This window comes from Vanellus vanellus, assembly GCF_965231255.1.
Source record: "Vanellus vanellus genome assembly, chromosome: 28".
NCBI lineage: Eukaryota > Metazoa > Chordata > Aves > Charadriiformes > Charadriidae > Vanellus > Vanellus vanellus.
The window spans coordinates 1,867,071-1,887,547 of NC_138933.1; the positions used below are offsets into that span (position 1 = coordinate 1,867,071).

A 20,477-nucleotide genomic window follows, 5' to 3' on the forward strand; every position below is an offset into this window, starting at 1 on the left:
CTTTGAAGCTTTTCTTTGCCTTCCCCTCTGAGCCCCGCCTGCCCCCCACCCCCAGCCCTCACACCAGCGGGACCTGCTCCCATGGCAGCCATGGCCAGCCAGGCCCCGGCAGTGCCCCACTGTACTGGTTTTGACTGGGATAGAGTTAATTTTCTTCATACTTCCTTGTATGGGCCTATGTTTTGGATTTGTGATGAAAACAGTGTTGATCACACAGAGACATGTTAGTTACTGCAAAGCAGTGCTTGCACAGCCTCAAGGACTTTTCTGCTCCTCACACCACCCCACCAGTGAGCATGCTGGGGGGCACAGGGAGCTGGGAGGGGACACAGCTGGGACAGCTGACCCCAGCTGACCAAAGGGATATCTGACCACAAGATGTTATGGTCAGCAATAAAAACCTGGGAAGGAGAAGTTTGTTGCAGCTGCCATTGTACAGGGACTGACCAGGTATCGATTGGCTGGTGGTGAGCAATTGTTTCTTTTTTTTTTGCATCACTTGTTTCTCTGTCTCTCTTTCTCTCTCTCTCTTTTTCTTTCTCTCTTTCTCTTTCTCTCTTTCTTTCTTTTTTCTTTCTTTCTTTTTTCTTTCTTTCTTTCTTTCTCTTTCTTTCTTTCTTTCTTTTTTTTCTGTCTTTCTTTCTCTTTTCTCTTTCTTTCTTTCTTTCTTTCTTTCTTCCTTTCTTTCTTTCTTTCCTTTCTTTCTTTCTTTCTTCCTTCCTTCCTTCCTTCCCTTCCTTCCTTCCTTCCTTCCTTCCTTCCTTCCTTCCTTCCTTCCTTCCTTCCTTCCTTCCTTCCTTCCTTCCTTCCTTCCTTCCTTCTCTTGGGTCACAACCATCCCACGCAGCACTAGAGACTTGGGGCAGAGTGGCTGGAAAGCTGCCCAGCAGAAAAGGACCTGGGGGTGTTGGTGGAAATCTGGCTGAATATGAGCCAGCAGTGTGCCCAGGTGGCCAAGAAGGCCACCAGCATCCTGGCCTGTATCAGGAATAGTGTGGCCAGCAGGACTAGGGAAGCGATCGTCCCCCTGTACTTGGCACTGGTGAGGCCCCACCTCGAGTACTGTACTCAGTTTTGAGCTCCTCACTACAAGAAGGACATTGAGGTGCTGGAGTGTGTCCAGAGAAGGGCAACGGAGCTGGTGAGGGGTCTGGAGCACACGTCTGATGAGGAGCAGCTGAGGGAACTGGGGTTGTTCAGTCTGGAGGAGGCTGAGGGGAGACCTTAGCGCTCTCTACAGCTCTCTGACAGGAGGTGTTGGTCTCTTTTCCCAATTAATAAGTGATAGGACAAAAGGAAACAGCCTCATGTTATGCCAGGGTGGATATTAGGAAAAATTACTCCACTGGGTTATCAAACATTGGAACAGGCTGCCTAGGGAAGTGGCGGAATCACCATCCCTGGAGGTATTTAAAAGATGGGCAGACCTGGTGCTGAGGGACATGGCTTAGTGGTGGCCTTGGCAGCATTAGGTTAACAGTTGGACTTGATGATCTTAAAGGTCCCTTCCAACCTAGATTGTTCTATGATCCTGTGATTCTATCTGGGTGTCCTGCGGATCCCCTCCAGCCAGGGGACTGTGGCCTCCTCCTACTTGGGGCCTGCAAGCAGCTTGAGGGGGGCTGAGGAGCGAGGGCTGGGGGTACTGCAGGCTTCGCTGCTGCCACTGCAGGTCTGGTCTGGGTGTAGATGCCCACAGAGCCGTGCTCGGTGCCAGTACCACAGGTACCACTCTGCACCTGCTCTTAAATCCCTACTGGGGTGGTGGCTATGCCGGGGGGCTTTGCCCTCAGCACAAGGAGGGCTGTAGCAGGCAGTCTAGGGGTGGGGGGGGGCAGAGCTTATGCAGGCGTTGCACAGTGGGAAGACCCCTGGGACCCCCATGTCGCATGTGACAGAGTCTGCATGATGCCAGGGCATGGCATGCATGGGATGGTTATGCATAGGGAGGATCTGTGGGGCACCCACACGTTTCCCCAGACAGTGAACCTCGACACCTCTCCCGTGCCACTCTCTGTGGCTGCCTGGTGATGGGGAGAGCAGCTGCTCTCCTCGGGGGGGAAACTTGCACTTTGGGGTCTGTGGGGAGAGCTGGCACTTGTGCGAGGGTGCGTGTGCAAGGGCATGCATGCAAGAGTGTGCGTGTGTGAGGGGTGTGTGTGTGTTAGCATGTGCACGTGCGAGGGTGCACGCGCCGATGAGGCAGCCGGTGTGGTGTGGGGACATGTGTGCACACATGTGCTTGCACCAAGCAGCATGGGAGTGCACGTGTGTGGGCACACTTGGGTCTGTGTGGAGCAGGCGTGTGCACAGCTGTACACACCACAGGCATGTGAGCAGGGCAATTGGGCACATTTGCCTGTGTGTCCTTGAGTGTCCCTGATGGGGGTGGGGAGAGGGTATTGTGAGTGCAGTGGGGGTCCCCAGCTTCTTTCACACCCCTGCCCTGACCCCAGTGTCCCAGGCTATCACCGTTCTAAGGTCTAAGTCCCTGGTGTGCCTTTTGCCTGTGGGGCTGAGGGGGCACAGCTGCACCTTCCTGACCCAAGGTGTGACCCCAGCAGTGTGGGGTCCCCTGGTAGTGGGGGGCTGCTGGCCTCGGGTGTTTTCTCGCCTGCAGACAGAGAGCCTGGGGAAGGCGAGGGCTGGGTACAGGAGCTGAGCTCTACCCGTGCCCTCTGTCACCCAGAGGGATCCAGGGGTGCTCCTCCCTGGGATGAGGATGGGAGCAGAAGGGGGAGGAAGTATTGGGGGGTGCCCAGGGGTTGAGGTGTTGGGGGTTCAAGCTGTTTGTCCACCTCTACCATCACCACCTGGTTCCTTGTCCTGCTCCACCTTTGGCTCCTGACAATGCCACTGAGAATGGGCCAAGCCAGGTTGTGGTCTTCCTGGCACCCCGAATTGCTCCAGGCAGAGCCCTGCTCTCAGCACCCCAGGACTATGGGGAAAGGCGTCAGCCAGGCATGCCCGGGGGTGTGGGGCTAGGGGAGCTGTGTGTGCGGAGGGCCCTGAGCCACCATCTCGTTGCAGGGGGTGAGCAGGGAAGGACAGGATGATGCTTCTCCTGTGCTTGGTGTGGGAAAAACCTTCAAGTCCTGGCACCATCTGCCCATCCGCAGTGGTGACCCCACATTCCCCCACCCCATACCGTGCACCCATCACCTCGGTACCCTCTGTCCCATCACTTTGAGCCTGTTCCCTAAAAAGCCCCATCCCTTACACCCTTTGCTGCCCCTGGGCCACCCCCTAGACCCCCGCCCAGTGCCACTGAACTGCTCTCCCCCATACAAACAGCCCCCCACCCCTGTGCTGGCTGCCAGAAATGCTTCTCCCACTCCAGCTCCTGCACCACCTGCCTGTGCACCTCTCCTGGAACACCCTCCATCCTCTGGGATTCCCCATCCAGTTTGGGATGGGACCCCGGCGCTGGGGAGGTACTACTAAGGGTGTATGGCACAGGCACCAGCCACTGCTTGGAGCCAGCGCTGCCGGGCCATGCCAGTGGACATCCCCTGGGCATCAATGGGTCCCTCCCAGACCCAAACAAGCCTCTGGATCAGTCTCTACCCAAAACAGGGCTGGTGTCTCCCTGAGAACCCTCCAGGATCCAGCTGTGTCCCCTGGGGCCCTCTGCCTCCCAAGTCTCCTGCATCCCCCCTTCTTGCCCCAAGCTCTTGGGCCCCTGCCTGTCCTCCACCTCCTGCCTGTCCTGGGGCAAGAACAAATCCAGTGGATGCTGCTGCCTGGGAACTGGGAGTGGCTGGTGCAACCGGTGAGCAGGGGTCTCGAGGCACTGGGGAGCTGGGAAGGCACTGGGAGAATGCAGAAGTGGCACTGGGAGAATGCAGAAGCGGCACTGGGTCCTGAGGGCACACTGGGGGCCACTGGGAGGCCCATGGGGATGGTGACCCCAATGGGGCACTGCAACAGCTCCTGTATCCACTGTGTCCTGCAGGCAGGAGTCCTGGTGGTGCCGGCCACCCTGGGGTCTGCAGGGGCTGGTGGCAGCTGCAGTGGGGTGTGGGCAGCCCAGGGCACCTCCTGGAGAGACCCCCAGACCTGGTATGGCCGGACCCTGCCCTGGCACTGGCTGTGGCAGGGGCCTTTCCTGGGAGAGGTCTGGCAGTGACTGATACGTATTTAATGAACTGTGGAAATCAGTGCTGTAATGACCTCAGGGAGGTGTACGGGCATGGCAGGGGGCAGAGAGAAGGGCATTTGGGGGCTGCCACATGCCTGGGTGACGATGTTCTCTGGGGAGGCAGCAGGAGGTGGGTGGGTCTCAGTGCCGCAGCCCCCCCGGCCCTGGTCAGAGCAGGAGGTGCTGATGGTCTCAGGGAAGGTGTCTGTTTACTGCAGAGTCGAAGGTACATGGGGCACAGAGGACTGGGGGGTAAGAAGGGGCACCGGCAGCCAGAGCACACGTGCCTGATGTGGGGGATGGGGGGGGCAGGCTCAGGGAGGCGCGGGGAAGATGCGGTCAAAGTGTGCCAGTAGCAGCTCCACAGCCTGGTTCTGCTGGGCCATGCCCGCTGCCAGGCTGCCCGGCTCCCGTTCCGGCCGCAGCAGCGTTGGCCCAAACACGATGCCGATGTTCTGGCGTGTCATGCGGTTGACATCTACCCGTTCCATCACCCTGGGGATGTGCAGGGTTGGGGGGTGGTCCCATGCACCCCATCCAGCCCAGGTCCCCCCTCCTTCACCCCAGGCAGTCTATGTGCCAGGGCTCCATAACTCTGGCAGGTGCTAATCCACCCCCCCTCACCACCTTGGCATACCAGGGCCACCTGATAACCCCCAGTTACCCCATAGCCCACCCACCCGTGGGGTAGCTCTAAGCCCAACCCCCCCAGCCGCCCCCACCCTGGGAGCAGGTCTCCTCTTACCTGCAGAGGTGAGCCAGGAGATAGCGGAGGGTGGCATAGTTGGGGGGGGGCAGGCTCTGTACCAGCTCAGCCACCCGCTCCACCTGCTCCTGGGGGTCCGGCAGCTCTGGGGAAAGCCACAGTGGTCAGACATGGTGCCGCCCCCCTCTCAGCACCCATAGCCTGGGGATGCCCACGGGGAGTGCTGCAGGAAGGCACTTACCGACAGCTTCAATGAAGGCGTCGAAGAGCCCGTAGGGCACTAAGGGCTCAGGCAGCTCCCGGAAAAAGAGCTTGAGGGCACCAGTCACCACATGGACATCGCTCCACTCAGGGTCTGCCAGGCTGAGCCGCTCCTCTGGGAGGTACGGGGGGAGGTCAGCTTGCGCCTGGGCCCCCTAAGGCCCCCAGCACTGCCAGGGCCACCCCCTCCCTGCCTGGCCACCCCGGCTGACCTTGGCACAGCTGCTCGGGGAAGACATAGCGCCCGTCCGAGGTCACAGCTCGCTCTGTGGGGACGAAGGAAGTCTCATGGGGGTGAAGCTGCCTTCCCCCATCCCTCTGCATGTGCTCCAACACAGTTTCCCTGTCCCCTCCCCAGCACCCCCATCCTGTGTCCCCCAGTTCCCTCACCCCGGTCCACGGCAAAACGCAGCTTCTGGATCACAGACAGGTTCCCGTTGACCCGGTAGATTCCATCAACGTCAAGGCCTGGGAAGAATGAGGGGGTGAGACATGGTGGAGGGAGTCTGTGCCAGCTGTGGGGAGCATGCCAACTGGGAGAACCTTACCTCTCTCCTCAACAGCCTCCACACAGAGCCGGACGAAGCGGGGCACAGTGGTGCTCTCCCGCTGGCACAGGGCGTCCAGGCGGCACCCAAAAACCTGGTCTGGGAGAGGGCAGCGCTGGGGCAAACTGGGATGGGGAGCACTGGGACGGGGAGCACTGGGACTCGGCAAGGGGAAAACTGGGATGGAGGAGCACTGGGACTTGGCAAGGGGAAAACTGGGATGGGGAACACTGGGACTCAGTGGGAGGAAACTGGGATGGGGGAGCACTGGGACTTGGTGGAAGGCAAATAGGACTGGGGAGGGGTACAAGGACCAGAAGTGAACGATGGGGACCAGGAGGGCGGTGGTGAGGGCAGGGAGGGACACCTGGACTGGGAGAGGGTACTGGGACCAGGAAGGGATGCTGGACTGGAAAGAGACACTGGGACCAGTGGGTGCACAGGGACTGGGGAGTGGATTCTGGGACTTGGGGCACGGGGGAAGGGGGCGATGACACAACAGACACTGCGATTAGGAGGGGGACACAGACCAGGGGGGGATGCTGGGACTTGGGAAGGACACTGGGATCAGTGGGGTCACAGGGACTCAGGGCAGGGACACTGGGTGAGGGGGAGCACTGGGACACACCAGGGAAGGGAACCAAGCTCAATGGAGCACTCAGCCCCCCGCTTCCTCTCCCACTCTGGGGACAGATGGAGGATGTGGAAGGGTTTGGGAGGATCCCGAGGGCATGGTGGGACCTGGGGGGAGCCCCACCTCGAATAAGCCCCTTCTCCTGCAGGCTCTGGAGTGGAGGCCGCTTGACAATGAAGCGCCTCAGCTTGCTCTTCACCCGCTTCTTCTCCGAGGCATCAGGGGTGTGGGGGGCACCTGGGGGCACCGCAGGCCCAGGGGTCACAGTCACAGTCATGCCAGCCCTGAGGCCTGCTCCCTCCCCCTCAGCCCTCCAACTCTACCTGAAGTCCTGCCCCCCTCAGTGACCCGCGGCACCTCGTCCTCGTCCCCGCTGAGCTCTGCCAGGTCCCCAATGTCCCCACGGCGCAGCCACCCCACAGGCACGTCCACTGGGTTCTCCAGGTCCTGGAGAGTGGGGGTGGACAGTTAGGGATGCTGATGGGGCTAGGGGCAACCATGGGGCAACCTCTGCAACCCCTCCAGGCACTCACCAGCCGGCGGATGACCCCCCGGATGGCCCGGGCCCACTCCTGGATGGTGGCCTCCTGGTCTGACTGCAGCAGGAACTCATTACCCGTCACAGTGCGGAGCTGGCGCGGGGAGGCAGCAAGATGGAGGAGAGCGGGTAGGGACCCCCAGGGACCCCTACAGGGGCCAAGGGGGCCCAAGCACTCCAGGGATGCCCTTTTCCCCTCTCAATGGGGGGCCCCAAGGGTGCCCCTAAACCAAGGGGGGTCCCTATGCCACCCCCCCTGCCACACCCCAGGGGAGTATACAAATGGCACCACCTTGTCCCATTTTGGGGGTTCCTGTACTTGCTGGGCTGTGGGGTCCCCTTCTCCATGGGCTGCATTTAGGGGGATCCCTGTGACCCCCGGACTATTACAGAGAGCCCCATGTCCCCTGGGCTCTGCACTTCAGGCATCCCCACACCCTGGGGTCCCACCCCACTCACGTGGATGACATTCTTCTTGCTGGAGAGGTCACGGGCCCAATCCAGGGCAGCCCCCCGCAAGTCCACGCTGCTCTCAGGGCGGGTGCTGGCAGGGCACTGGGGAGACACTGGGTGTCACCCTGTCGACCTTGTGTCTCCACAGCACCCCGTATTCCTCCACAGCCCTCTCCTCCTGCTGTCCCCACTATCCCCCCCATACCTCCCGATGCTCCGGCACTCTCCCGCTGTCCCAGCACCCCTGTGCCCCCCACTCACCCAGGCAGTGGGTGCCGGCCCCTTGGGCTCCTTGTAGAAGATGAGGCTGTTCCCGGCCAGCACCACCCAGGAGACCCCCCAGCTTTTCCTGGGGGCAGCAGGTGAGGGGCACCCCCAACCCCTCCCCAGCCAGGGCTGGGGGCAGGCTTGGGTGCCCCCCACCCTAGCAGAGATCCACACAGGCCCCAGGCACCATTTGGGCACTGGCAGCGCCCCAGATCTGCCCCACCCCCAGCCTGGCATAGCCAAAAGCGTCTTTGTGTGCCAGGGACATTGCTTGTCTGGAGCCCCTCAGCTGTGAAGAGCCGTGGGCCAGGCTGGCATGGCCCCCACAAGCTGGAATACCCGCCCCCAGCTGGCACAGCCCACCTGGCATACCCCCCCCCCCCCCATTGGCATGGTTCCCTCAGCTTGGCAGAAACCCCTGTACCAGGACCCTACACCAGCCCAGCCCCCTGCACCAGAACATTGCCCACCACAGCCCCCTGCACCAAGACCCCCCCCAGGGACCATTGCCCACCACAGCCCCCTGCACCCAGACCCCCCCCAGGGACCATTGCCCACCACAGCCCCCTGCACCCGGACCCCCCCCAGAGGGACCATTGCCCACCACAGCCCCCTGCACCCAGACCCCCCCCAGGGACCATTGCCCACCACAGCCCCCTGCACCCGGACCCCCCCCAGAGGGACCATTGCCCACCACAGCCCCCTGCACCCAGACCCCCCCCAGGGACCCCTGACCACCACAGCCCCCTGCACCCGGACCCCCCCAGAGACCATTGCCCACCACAGCCCCCTGCACCCGGCCCCCCCCCAGAGGGACCATTGCCCACCACAGCCCCCTGCACCCAGACCCCCCCCAGGGACCATTGCCCACCACAGCCCCCTGCACCCGGACCCCCCCCAGAGGGACCATTGCCCACCACAGTCCCCTGCACCCGGACCCCCCCCAGAGGGACCATTGCCCACCACAGCCCCCTGCACCCAGACCCCCCCCAGGGACCCCTGCTCACCACAGCCCCCTGCACCCGGACCCCCCCAGGGACCATTGCCCACCACAGCCCCCTGCACCCGGACCCCCCCAGGGACCCCAGCTTGGCACAGCCCCCTGCACCCAGATCCCCCCTCAGGGACCCCTGCCCACCACAGCCCCCTGCACCAGAACCACCCCCTCCCCCAGGCACAGCCCCCTGCAGCCGGATCCCCACCCCGGCACAGCCCCTGCACCAGAACCTCCCCCCCTCATGGACCCCAACCTGGCACAACTCCCCCCCGCTGGCCCCCACCTGAGCTTCCTTCCCCCTTCAGCAATCTTGGTCCTGTTGAGCTGCCCGGCCTTCTGCACCTCCTGTGAGGACAGGATCAGTGCTGCCCCCGGCCCCCCCCCCCCCCCCGGCTCCCCCCATCCCCAGGTAACTCACGGTAGGCAGGGCAGGGGCGCATGGCGGGGACTCGGCCCGTGCCACGGAGGGTGGGGAGGCCACTGCCTGCTCCTGTGGGCTGTGCTGGGCAAGTGTCTGGCCTCGGCTCACCTGCAGTTGGGGGGACAGCATGGGGGACACAGCCTGGGCCCTCCCTGCTGCCCCCCCATCCCCTTCCCAGTTTCCCCCATTATCCATCCATGCCTTCACCCCCTCCCGTGCCACCCAGTGTGCCCCCATCCTCCCTCCTCTCCAGCACTTCCCTCCACCCGTCCCCCCGCTCACGGTGTCACTGGGGACCCGGGTGTCCCTGGAGCTCCAGCATGCCGTGGTCCTGGGGGGCTCAGCGGGGGGGGGCAGGCCCTGCAGGAGGCACAGGGGACATGGATCAGCCTCAGGGGACGTCATGGCCAGGACCCCCAGGACTGTACATTCCCCCCCCCCCCCCCGCCGCCCCCCCCAGCAATTAGCACTAGCACTAATTGCCAGCAGCCCAGCGGGACTGTGCCAGGAACAAAGGGGGGGGCGGGGGGGAAGCCGAGGGGGGTGGTGGGGCCACAAGGAGGGGGTGGGAGGGAAGATATTGGGGGGATAATTTGGGAGAATGGAGAAATCAGAGAGGCCACGGGGGAGGGCAGAAGGGGAGGCATTGGAGGACAGGTGGGCACAATGCATGGGCATCGGTGGGGGGGCACGGGGAGTATGAGGGCCAGGGGGATGGTAAGGAAGTGGGGGATCATGGGGGGGCAGGGAGGGATGGGGGGGTGTAGACCCAGCTGGGGGGAGGCTGGCAGGGCCCCAGTACTCCCCCCTGCTGCCCTCCCCTCCCATGCCCACCGCCTCCCGGTGCCGCCGGGGGGGCTTCCAGGAGGCCATGCCGGTCTGGGGGTTGTAGAAGAAGCAGCGGCCACTGATGGGGTCCAGGTGACGCTCCCAGGCCCCCAAAACCTGAAGGGGGGGCCCAGCGGGCACGGGGGGGTCAGCCTGCCCCCCTGCCCGTTGCAGCTCCTCAAGGTTGCAGTAGATCATAGTGGATCCCAGGGGCGGCAACTGGGGGGACAGATCCTAAACTGGGGGGGGGCGCACATGGACAACGCCTATAGCGTACCCCCAGTCCCGCGCTGTGCTTCCCATGCCCGCGCCCCCCATCTCATCCATTGCCCAGCCCCCAGCAGTGCCCCCTTGCCCTGCCCCCCGCCCACCAGCCCCCCCCCCCCCTTACCCTGCCCCTCGGTCCCCCCCGCTCCCCTCCCCGAGCCCCCTTGCCCTGCCCCCCCATCCCGCCCAGTGCCCCCCTGCCCTGCCCAGCCCGGATCGGGGGTTTTGCAATCATTTCCCCAGAGCCGTTTGCTGACACCCCCCCCCCCCCCAGCAGCCCCGCCGGCAGCCGCGGCCCCCTCCACCCCCTCCTCCGGGCCCGGCGCCACGCTCCCACCTGCCGCCCTCTGCGGCGCAGCACCGGGACCCCCCGACCCCGCTGCGGGCGGCACGGCCCCCTCGCCCCCCCCCCCCCCCCGCACTTCCTCCGCTGCCCCACGGGGACGAGGAAGCGGCGGCGGCGAGGGCGGGGTTGGAGGGTGCGGGGGAGGGGGGAGTGGGGGTGCGGGGGGGTGAGGTTGGAGGATAAAGCTGGGCGATGCAGGGGGAAGAGGTTGGGGGGTGCGGGAGGTGGAGGTGGGCGAATTTGGGGGTGCAGGTGGGTGATGCAGGGGGGCGAATTTGGGGGTGCCGGTGACCTATACAGGGGGTGAGGTTGGGGGTGTAGGGGAGCTGGGAGGGGGTGCGGGCTGAGGGAAGTGTGCAGGGATCGGGACCGCTGGTGAAGCTGCGGGGGCTTTGAGAGGAACAGGGCTGGGGGCACAGGGTGTCCTCTGGGGTCACCTGGCCCCCACTCACCCCAGTGCCCGGGCTCAGCAGCTCCTGCTGGGACTGGCACCGTGGCAGGGCTGGGGGGGGGGCAGGCAGGACCCCCTCCGCCAGCTGGTTGGTGTTGCTGCAGCAGGTGGGGGTCAGGCCGGCCTCCCGGGGAGAGGCCGGGGGTGGGCTACGCAGGTCCTCCAGTGATCGGTACTGCGGGGGCAGGCCTGGGGGAAGAGATGGGAGGACCCACCCACCCAAAAGGATGCTCCCGGGTTGCAGGTGTCCCCCCTGTTTTCCCCATTGTCCCCCTGCCACCCGTACCCCTAGCCCCATGTTCCGGGTGTCTCCCAGTGCCTGCAGCCCTGTGCCCCTTCCACCTCCTGCGCTCCCAGCCCTTTGGCCCCCAATGTCCCTCACAGGTGTCTCCCAGCCCTGTGACCTTAGTGCCTCCAGCCCCGACCCTCCCCCAGCCTTGTGCACCCTGACCCACAGCCCAGGACTCCCAGTGGTATGTCCCCTCGTCCTCTGCCCCTAATGCCTCCAACCCCTTGCCCCCACCTCAGCGCCCCATGGCTCCATTCTCCTTGTGTCCTGCCATCCTGTGCCCCCCTGCCCCATGGCCCTGTGTTCCCCTGCCCCACTCACCCATGCCTGCAGGCTGGTTGGCGGGCAGCGTGTTCCTTCTCTCAGTGTCATCAGCGTCCAGCTCGGCCACGTAGGTAGCAGGAACAAAGAAGGGTCGAGCCCAGCGGGGCTCGCTGGCCCGTCTCACCTGCCACCAGTCCTCATTAGCTTTGTGGAGCAGCAGGAACTGCTCGCCAGCAGCCATGGCCACATGCCGCCCGTCCTCGGCACGGTACGTGTAGTTGTAGAGGGCGCGGAGCACCACAGCTGGCTCAGTGCGCTGCCACCGCCGCCCCTCCAGCCGCCATCGCCCTGCCAGCATCTTCACCCCGCTCAGGGCACTGGGGCACGCTACAGCCTGGTCCTTGCCATCTGCAGGGGACAGGACTGGGGGTGAGGGTGGATGTGCCCCGTGCCCCATGGCTGGCATGGCCCTGGGCTGCGGTGGAACGGGGCTGAGTGATGCCACAGGAGGCAGCAGGGACCCTGCCTGCAGGGCCAGGACTCAGTTGACAATGTGTGCCATGGCCATGCCCCATGGGCAGGCTGTGCCCATATCCCAGGCTGTGCCCCACAGTCATGTGGGCCTCCTGCCCCCCCAGCAATGCCCCCCAGCAATCCTGTCCACAAGCAGTGGAGGGACTGTGTGCTGCCCCAGCTCCTGGTGCCAAGGGAGGCAGTGCCTGACCTCGGGGTGCAGGGGACTGGGGGAACTGGGGGTGCTGGGGTGGCCAGGTCCTTGGGACCTGCAGGAAACCCAGCAGCTGCTGCAGCAGGAAACAGCGAGGCTGCGGCTTCCTCGCTTTGCACGGCATGGGGCTGGGGGGTGGCGCTGGAGGGCCTCAGTTCCGTGGCTGCATGGCCTCCGACCCCCTGGTCCTTATCCTATGGCCGTGTGGCTCCTAGTTCCTTGGTCCCCATCCCAAGGCCCCCCCAGCCCCTAGTCCCCATCCCACAGCCCTGTGGTTCCTCGTCCCTTGGTGTCCATCCCAAGGTCCCCCTGCCCCCCACCCCATAGTCCTTGCCCCCCCCCAGCCCGAGGCTCCCAGACCTGCAGCCCCCCTGGCCCAAGCTCCATGGCCCTATGGCCCCCCTAGACTGCTTCCCCCCACCCCCAGCTGGAAATAACACTCACCATCTTTGGGGTACCACTGCGGGGCTGGCAGGCAGGAACTGATGCCAGGACAGAGAGGTGCGGGGGGTGTAGGCACCCATGGGGGGCCAGGCGGAGGACCCCGGTGTCCTGCCCGCCCCCGGCCAGCCGAGCACCCACAGGTGCGGGGCTTAGAGCCTGCGGCCCCGCTCAACCCTGCTCGGCCCTAAGCGCCTTTCAGCTCTGCCCACACTGTGCTGCCAGGAAGGGGGGTGGGGGGAGGGGGAGAAGGGCAATTTGGGTAATTGCACTGCCCTGGGGGGCGGCAAATCAGCTTTGCCCCGGGGGAAGACAGCAGCCCGGTTGTGTCCCGACACCCGCCCTCGCTTCCCTTTCTGCCCTACCGGTTCCTGGGGGTGCCCGGGGAGCTGGGGGCGGGGAACAGACTGGGGGGGGGGGGGGGCGGCTCGCCAGGCTGTGCCTGCATCGACCCCGGCCCGGCCCGGCCCGGCCCGGTGACCCCCGCGGTGTCCCTCCCCAACCTGGTCCTGCTGGGGTGGGTGGGTCAGGCCCGCCCGTAGCAGCGGCAGCGGGGACACCTCGCCGGGCCATGTGACAGGACGGGACGGGACGGAACGGGACGGGACGGGACGCGATAGGCCGCCCAGGTGCACCCCCGCTCCGGGGCGGGACCCGGGGGGACAGGGGGGCCCTCCCGGCGGGACTGGACAGTGTCCCGGGGGACAGCGGCAGCGGGCCCTCGGACTCCGGGGTCCCGCGGGGGGCGGGTGGCAGTGTCTGGGGCCGGGCCGGGGAGCGGAGGATGCTGCGGGCGAAGACGGCCGCGCCCGGTGGCCATGGCAACCCCGGCGGGCCAGCCCGCCTGTCGCCATAGCGACCCGGCGCTCTCGCGAGAGTTGGGCCGCCGCGCGGGGCATTGTGGGGGCTGTAGTGCGGCGCGGCGGCCGCTCCCGGCGTGCCCCGCGCGCGGCCCTCTGGCACCGGTGCGCGGCCATGCGGCTGCGGCTGGCGGCGGGCGGCCCCGCCGCGCTGAAGGTGATGGCAGCCGCCGGCGCTGCCGGCGCCCCGGTGCGGGTCCTCTGGGGCGGCCCTTCAGGTGAGACCACGGCGGCGGGTGCTCCTTTCCCCGGCAGCGAGCACCGAGCAGCCCCCCCCACCTCGGCGGGGGCTGACGGGCCTGCCCCCCCCCCCCCCCTCCCCCGCAGAGCAGCCCCTCGCCCCGCTGAGCCCCCCGTGGGTGCCCGCCCTGGAGCTGGACAGCGGCACCGTCCTCTTCTCCCCTAACGCCATCTGCCAGTGAGTACCGAGGGTCGGGGCGGGCGACCCCCAGCCTCCAACTCACCCCCTTCCCCTCTCCTTCCTCACACCCTCTCCTTCCTCCCTCCCCCCCCCCTCCAGGTTCTTCTTCCTCGCCCGCGGAGAGGAGTCCACCGACCTCACCAACCAGTGGCTGGAGTGGGAGGCTACTGAGCTGCAGGTGGGTGCCCCAGGGGGTACGGCAGCTTTCCCCCTGCCACAACGAAACCCAACCCCCCCCCCCCCCAACCTGACTGCTCCTGTCTCTGCCTGCTCCCAGCCGGCTGCCTCGGCTGCCCTGTATGCTCAGCTGGTGCACGGCAAGAAGGGGCTGGAGACTGTGGAGGCCCTGGGGAAGCTGCTGGCCCACATAGAGCAGAATTTGTCCAGGAGAGGCACTGCCTACCTCGCTGGGGTGAGTGGGACTGTGGGGTGCGGAGACCACTGGGGAGCGGGGGACACCTTCACCCTGGAGAGCTGAGCTCGCTGCTGCCTGCCTGGAGGTTGGGGCTGCCTCAAGGCCTGACTCTGCTTCTCTGGCCCAGGACACCAAGTCAGTGGCTGATGTGGTTGTGTGGGCTACCTTGTTCCCTGTCTTCCAGGATGAGACCAGCCTGCCAAGTAAGAGAGAAACAAGGGTGCTGAGGGGCTGTGTGTTCCTGTGGGTGTAAGAATCATGCTGCGCTCTCTCTCTCTCTCTCTCTCTCTCTCCCCTCAAGTTGAACTGCGGGCATTGAGGACCTGGTTCCAGAGCATGACACTCTTGGAGGCCTGCAGGAAAGCTGCTGACTCGGTTCTGATGCCCAAGGCACTGCTGGAGTTCAAGTCCTACCTGCAGAAGCAGCCCCCGCCCTGCCTGGCCATGGAGAGAACCCCCAGTAACGAGCCTGAGGTGCAGCCCTGGCCCCCTGCTCAGCCCTAGCCCAGGGATGGGCCCCTATGGTGCTGGTGGTGACAGGCAGGCAGACCCTCACTGGGACCAGCCTTCCCCGCAGGAGGAAGAAGGTTCTGAGCGTGCCCTGACGGAGGAGGAAATCACAGCTGCTGCGGACGCCTGGGCCCGTGGTGCTGCGGCACTGCCCAAGCCCTGGCAGCCTCAGAAACCTGTGTGAGTCCTCAGATGACACCAGGGCTGGCTGTCCTAGTCCACTGAAGGGCCTAGCAGGGGCTCCCAGGCTGATGCTGCTTTGTTCTGGGGTGGGGTGGCCTTCTTGCTGTTTGTGCCTGCTCTGACTGCCCTTGTCTGCGCCAGGCTGCCCGTGGAGGGCATGAGGAATGTCCTGATCACCAGCGCTTTGCCCTATGTGAACAACGTGCCCCACCTCGGCAACATCATTGGCTGTGTCCTCAGTGCCGACACCTTTGCCAGGTGAGACCCGGCTGCGGGAAAGCTCTCTGAGGCTGGGGGATCATCATGGGGGGGCCATACTGTCCCCAACACCTGCACGGGTGTCACAGGCCTCTGCCTGCAGGTACTGCCGCCTGCGGAACTGGAACACACTGTACGTGTGTGGCACAGATGAGTACGGCACAGCCACTGAGACCAAGGCAGTGGAAGAGGGGCTGACGCCCCAGGAGATCTGCAATAAGTACAACGCCATCCATGCTGATATCTACCGCTGGTTTGACATCTCCTTTGACTACTTCGGCCGCACCACCACACCGTACCAGACCACGTGAGCAGCTGTGTCCCCCACGGGGAACGTTGGGGGGAACCCTGGCATGCCTGGCTGAAGGTGCCCTATGGCTGTCCAGGGTTCCCTGGCTGATGAGGGCTGCCCCTCTCTTCCTCTTCCATCCCAGGATTGCCCAGGACATCTTCCAGCGCCTGCTGGCCCGTGGTTTCCTCCTGCAAGACACTGTGGAACAGCTGCGATGTGAGAAATGCCAGCGATTCCTGGCTGACCGCTTTGTGGAGGGCACCTGCCCCTTCTGCAGCTACGAGGAGGCCCGGGGGGACCAATGTGATAAATGTGGCAAGCTCATCAATGCTGTGGAGCTGAAGGTAGGACAGGATCTCTCTGGGACCACCCCACCGTACAGCCTGCCGGCCTCCCCCCCCCCCCCGCCCCGGCTCTGCCTGGGACACCCAGCCTTGTCCTGGGCTCTCTCCAACCCATGTTTTTCATCCTGACAGAATCCACAGTGCAAGCTCTGCAGGAGCGTCCCTGTGGTGAAACCGACCCAGCACCTCTTCCTGGACCTACCCAAGGTGAGCTTCATCCCTGGGAGATTGGGGAGAGGATGGGTCCCCACCTCCCCGGTACCACTGACCATCCCTGTGTGTTCCCCCACAGCTGGAGGAGCGGCTGGAGCCCTGGCTGGAGCAGTCCTGGGCCACGGGGGACTGGACGGCCAATGCTCGCTACATCACTCGCTCCTGGATCCGGGATGGGCTCAAACCCCGCTGCATCACCCGTGACCTGAAGTGGGGCACTCCTGTGCCCCTCGATGGGTTCCACGACAAGGTGGGTCCCACCTGACCCCTTGGTTGCAGTGTCTGTCCCCAGGTGCCCTGCCTGTGGGTGCCCTGTTCATGTATCACTCTCCCCCAAGGTTTTTTACGTGTGGTTTGACGCTCCAATTGGCTACTTGTCCATTACGGCCAACTACACCGACCAGTGGGAGAGGTGGTGGAAGAACCCGCAGCAGGTAAGAGCCTGGTGCTGCTGTGGGGTGGAGGTAGGGACAGGGCTGGATGCCAGGATCCACTGATGTTCTCCCCTGCCTCCCCCCACTACCTATCAGGTTGAGCTGTACAATTTCATGGCCAAGGACAACGTCCCGTTCCACAGCGTCATATTCCCCTGCTCGCTCCTGGGTGCTGAGGACAACTACACCCTGGTGAACCACCTCATTGCTACAGGTATCGGGGGATCACCCAACTACTCTGCTTTCCCTCAGTACTGTGAACAGTCCAGTCTGTTGTGCAAAGCCACAAATCCACACCTGCCCTCCTTGACTTGGAAGCCCCTGTGAGCACTTTGATAGTGTCTCCCTGCATTGTGGGGCTGCTCCCTGCCTGGGAGAGGGCTGGAGCTGTGCTTGGCCCCCATGGTGGGTTCTCTCCTGCCCTCCCCAGAATACCTGAACTACGAGGATGGGAAGTTTTCCAAGAGTCGAGGTGTAGGAGTGTTTGGGGACATGGCCAAGGACACAGGCATCCCTGCAGACATCTGGCGCTTCTATCTACTGTACCTGCGGCCCGAAGGGCAGGACAGTGCCTTCTCCTGGAGTGACCTCATGCTCAAGAACAACTCAGAGTTGCTGAACAACCTGGGCAACTTCATCAACAGGTTCTGGAACACCCTGGTGATTGCAGGGGTTGTCTCTGTCCCCAGGCTGTGCTCATGGCCACTCTGCCTCTGTCCCCAGAGCTGGCATGTTCGTGTGCAAGTTCTTTGGTGGCACCGTCCCCAACATGGTCCTGACACCTGATGACAAGCGGCTGCTGGCCCGTGTCACCCTGGAGCTGCGCCAGTACCACCAGCTGCTGGAGAAAGTCCGGTGGGTAGCTGAAACCCTGGGGCTGGAGCAGAGCTGAATTGTTATGAGGACAGAGAGCTGCCCTACAGCAGGTGCTCAGCCTCCCCTCTGCTCCGCCCCCAGCATCCGCGATGCCCTGAGATGTATCCTTAGCATCTCTCGCCACGGCAATCAGTACATCCAGGTGAACGAGCCCTGGAAGCGGATCAAGGGGGATGAAAAGGACAGGTAGGGGAGAGATGGGGAGGATGGGCAGGGGGGCAGGGCTGGGAGCTGGCACTGATGGAGGGTTTCCTATCCCACAGGCAGCGTGCAGGCACAGTGACTGGCGTGGCTGTGAACATGGCCTCTATGCTGGCCGTCCTGTTACAGCCCTACATGCCCAGTGTCAGCTTGGCCATCCAGGGGCAGCTCTGCATCCCCCCGGACTGCTTTGTCCTGAGCCACGACTTCACCTGCACCCTGCCCCCTGGGCATCGCGTGGGCACCGTAGGTGGTGGTGGGGGGGTAGAAGGCAAGCTGTGCCCCTCCAGGCACTGCATGGGTGGGATCAGGAGGGCTGGCCCTGCAAGGGTGACCCCTCTTCTTCCTGGCTCCAGGTAAGCCCCCTTTTCCAGAAGCTGGAGAATGACCAGGTTGAAGCTCTACGCAAGCGCTTTGGGGGAGGGCAGGTGAGTGGGGGCTACAGTGCCCCCGCAGCTCCTCTGCCACAGGCACCTCTCCACCTCTGCTTTCTATCCCTCCTCACTTGCCATCTCTCCTTTCCCAGCTTGAAGACCTTGCTGTAGAGCCCCAGGTAAATTCCTGGGGCTGCCTCAGGGGTGCTGGAGCAACCCACCCCTCTCCAGCATGGGGGGGGAGGAGGCACGGAGCTCTGCCCCTGGGGGCTGGCAGCAGGGCTCACACCCATTTCTGTCCTTCCATAGGCCAGACAGACCCCTCCAGCCTCACAGCCCTCTCCAGCCCCAGCGACCCTCATTTCTCCAGGTGACCCCCAGCTGATCCAGCAGCTGACAGAGGAGGTGGCCAAGCAGGTGAGTGGTAGTGGTGGGCTGGCCCTATCTTACCCCTTAGGGCTCCCCAACTACTCTTATCGCACTCCCCCCCCCGGCATACCCCCAGGGAAACCACGTGCGGCAGCTGAAGGCCAACAAGGCAGAGAAGGCCCAGGTCGATGCAGAGGTGGCCAAGCTGCTGGAGCTGAAGCAGCAGCTGGCAGTAGCCGAGGGCAAAAGCCCCGAAGTCCCTGTGCCCAAGGGGAAGCGGAAGAAGTAGCACCTGGTTCCTGTGCTGAGGAGCAGCCCCAGTGCTACCCAGAGACCAGACTGGGCTGTGCTGGTGGTTATGAATGTAATAAAATGCACAAACTATACAACAGTGTGTGGTGCCCTCCCCACGGCATCAGTCTGTGCCGGTGGGGCAGTGCCCCTCCAGTTCATGGCTGCCCCCCCAGGTCCGCAGGGGCAGCGTCAGTGCCTACGCCCGGCGGAGGTTCACAATGCGGTCAATGAGGGCTGCCCGTGTGCGCTCCACCTCTGCGCTCAGCTGCTGGATCTTTTCCCGCAGCTGCTCGTTGTGGGCTGTCAACTCCAGCACCCGCTGCTCGTTGGCCCGCTCCCGGCGCTTGGCCAGCTCCTTGCTTGCTGCCATACCACTGCACCTCTTCCTCTTCACCCCACGCCCTGCGGCTGCCCCTTCTTCCTCCTCTTCTCTGCCCAGCCGGGGTAGGGAGCCGCTGCTGGAGGCTGAGCCCCGTGGTCCTGCTGTCTCCGTGCCAGCTGTGCTCTCTGGCCCCAGCAGCTCCAGCAGCTCAGCAGCCAGGGCAGCATCCAGCTCGCAGCCCTCTGGACCACTGGCAGCCCCCTCCGTGCCCCACAGTGGAGCCAGCTCTGCCTGCAGGGAGAGAGAAGAAGCCAGCGTCAGGCGATGGGTGTCCCCTACCCTGTCCCCTGACCCTGGCTGGGGTGTTGCCAACCTTTCAGCTCACCTGCTCCGTCCCCCAGGGTGGGGAGGGCCCACTGGGCTCTGCTGCTGCCAGCACCTCCTGCAGGTCCTGGTACCAAGCCTCCAGCTCCCAGCCAGGCAGGGCGCCAGCGGGTCCCCCAGCAGGCAGTCCCTCGGCTGCCATTGTCACCTCCAGGCCAGCGTGGGGCTATGTGGGTAGAGGAGGCAAGTCAGGCTGGGACCCTCAGCTCCAGGGCATTGCTGTCTGTCGGGGGGGGGGGGGGGGTAGGGGGTGCGGGGCTGGTCACAGCAGCCCCAGGGTGTGCCCCCCCTCCCCTCCCCTTACCTGCTCTCAGGTGTGGTGGTCGACAAGGATGCACTTTCTCCTGGATGCCTGGGGAAGGAGAGGGACAGCGTCACTTTTTTGTTCCTCTCCCTGGAGAGTTCCCCAGGGGGTTGGAGCCCTCCACCCCCACGGGTACCGCCAGCTCCGGGGGGGGAGGGGGTGTGTGTGCGCGCGCGATAGGGGGAGGGGCAACATACTAGGCGGAGCGCCCTGCCTCCCCTCTTCTGCGAGGGCGGCCTGCGGGCACGCCAGCAGCCACCACCCAGCACCGGACAGATCGTCAACGTCTGCCTCCCGCACCTCGGCTGCACCCGGTGCCGGTTCCCCGCTGTCCCGTTCCAACCCCCACCCCGACTCCGGGGTCCCTCGCCGGCATCCTCCCCCCCCCCCCCCCCCCGGTAGTCCCCGGTGTCACCCCCCCCACCCCGGCAGTCCCCGGTGTCCTCCACATTCCTCCCAGCCACCCCCTCCGGCAGCCCCTGGTGTGGCCGTCCCCCTCCGGCAGCCCCCGACCCCCCCGACCATCCATCCCCCCGTACCCCAGCAGACCTCAGTGTCCGTCGTTCCCACCCCCGCCGGCAGCCACCCCCCCGCGGTGTTTCGCCCCCACCCCGCACCTTCCTGGGCGGCCCCGGCTCCCCGCGGCTCCGGCCCAAGCGCTGCCCCCCACTCATCCTCGTCCGCATCGTCCCGCGTTCCTCCGCTCCCGCGGTGCCGCCGCCGCCCGCGCCCCTTTTAAGGGTCCTCCGCCTGACGCAACGCTGGCTGCGGCCGCAGCCAATAGGCGCCCACCTCTCCATGACGCGTGGGGCGGTACCAGCCAATAAGAGCGAGCGAAGGGGGG

General features: G+C 64.8%; 4 protein-coding genes across 8 annotated transcripts in view; 1 reads left to right on the top strand and 3 right to left on the bottom strand.

Moving 5' to 3' along the window:
• Positions 1 to 4,235: 4,235 nt before the first annotated feature.
• Positions 4,236 to 11,769, bottom strand: LOC309682401 (rho GTPase-activating protein 9-like; the record flags this gene model as incomplete). Its single annotated transcript, XM_082496483.1, has 17 exons — positions 4,236 to 4,636; positions 4,887 to 4,992; positions 5,089 to 5,228; positions 5,311 to 5,374; positions 5,499 to 5,576; positions 5,657 to 5,755; positions 6,414 to 6,527; positions 6,614 to 6,737; positions 6,824 to 6,922; positions 7,288 to 7,383; positions 7,543 to 7,630; positions 8,829 to 8,890; positions 8,964 to 9,074; positions 9,249 to 9,326; positions 9,801 to 10,013; positions 10,860 to 11,047; positions 11,469 to 11,769. 17 exons carry the CDS (start codon positions 11,767 to 11,769, stop codon positions 4,456 to 4,458), a joined length of 2,142 nt encoding a protein of 713 aa, XP_082352609.1. The 3' UTR covers positions 4,236 to 4,455.
• A 1,757-nt stretch (positions 11,770 to 13,526) lies between these two features.
• On the top strand, positions 13,527 to 18,718 carry LOC309682262 (methionine--tRNA ligase, cytoplasmic-like). Of its 5 annotated transcripts, XM_082496324.1 has the most exons (22): positions 13,527 to 13,657; positions 13,767 to 13,857; positions 13,960 to 14,038; positions 14,138 to 14,272; positions 14,403 to 14,478; positions 14,577 to 14,749; positions 14,853 to 14,965; positions 15,110 to 15,226; positions 15,330 to 15,533; positions 15,661 to 15,862; positions 15,995 to 16,069; positions 16,155 to 16,325; positions 16,414 to 16,509; positions 16,606 to 16,723; positions 16,940 to 17,153; positions 17,233 to 17,364; positions 17,467 to 17,571; positions 17,649 to 17,832; positions 17,943 to 18,014; positions 18,113 to 18,139; positions 18,270 to 18,377; positions 18,466 to 18,718. In XM_082496324.1, exons 1-22 carry the CDS (start codon positions 13,555 to 13,557, stop codon positions 18,616 to 18,618), a joined length of 2,748 nt encoding a protein of 915 aa, XP_082352450.1. In that variant the 5' UTR covers positions 13,527 to 13,554; the 3' UTR covers positions 18,619 to 18,718. The 5 variants fall into 5 exon arrangements, 3 of the variants coding, with proteins under 3 accessions (XP_082352450.1, XP_082352451.1, XP_082352452.1); XM_082496325.1 differs by lacking the exon at positions 18,113 to 18,139; XM_082496326.1 differs by lacking the exon at positions 16,940 to 17,153 and having other exon boundaries at positions 17,199 to 17,364.
• LOC309682264 (uncharacterized protein) lies at positions 18,680 to 20,335 on the bottom strand. The gene is made up of 4 exons (XM_082496328.1): positions 20,251 to 20,335; positions 19,634 to 19,681; positions 19,331 to 19,495; positions 18,680 to 19,236 (listed from the first exon to the last, which is right to left on the bottom strand). Exons 3-4 carry the CDS (start codon positions 19,469 to 19,471, stop codon positions 18,820 to 18,822), a joined length of 558 nt encoding a protein of 185 aa, XP_082352454.1. The 5' UTR covers positions 19,472 to 19,495; positions 19,634 to 19,681; positions 20,251 to 20,335; the 3' UTR covers positions 18,680 to 18,819.
• The window catches only part of LOC309682402 (kinesin heavy chain-like), a gene marked incomplete at both ends in the record, with an annotated part of 17,942 nt that continues 17,104 nt past the window's right edge, over positions 19,640 to 20,477 (bottom strand). The window contains 1 exon segment of the mRNA XM_082496484.1: positions 19,640 to 19,681. Coding sequence (XP_082352610.1) covers positions 19,640 to 19,681 — 42 coding nt within the window.

What these genes read in the sequence shown, in the direction of transcription:
- LOC309682262 (XM_082496324.1), top strand. Translation starts at nt 13,555, where the DNA reads ATGCGGCTGCGGCTGGCGGCGGGCGGCCCCGCCGCGCTGAAGGTGATG. An exon ending in CCTCTGGGGCGGCCCTTCAG is followed by an intron (nt 13,658 to 13,766) that starts GTGAGACCACGG and finishes CCTCCCCCGCAG; the next exon opens with AGCAGCCCCTCGCCCCGCTG. An exon ending in CAGAGGAGGTGGCCAAGCAG is followed by an intron (nt 18,378 to 18,465) that starts GTGAGTGGTAGT and finishes GCATACCCCCAG; the next exon opens with GGAAACCACGTGCGGCAGCT.
- LOC309682264 (XM_082496328.1), bottom strand. Translation starts at nt 19,471, where the DNA reads ATGGCAGCCGAGGGACTGCCTGCTGGGGGACCCGCTGGCGCCCTGCCT. An exon ending in CACCCTGGGGGACGGAGCAG is followed by an intron (nt 19,237 to 19,330) that starts GTGAGCTGAAAG and finishes CTCTCCCTGCAG; the next exon opens with GCAGAGCTGGCTCCACTGTG.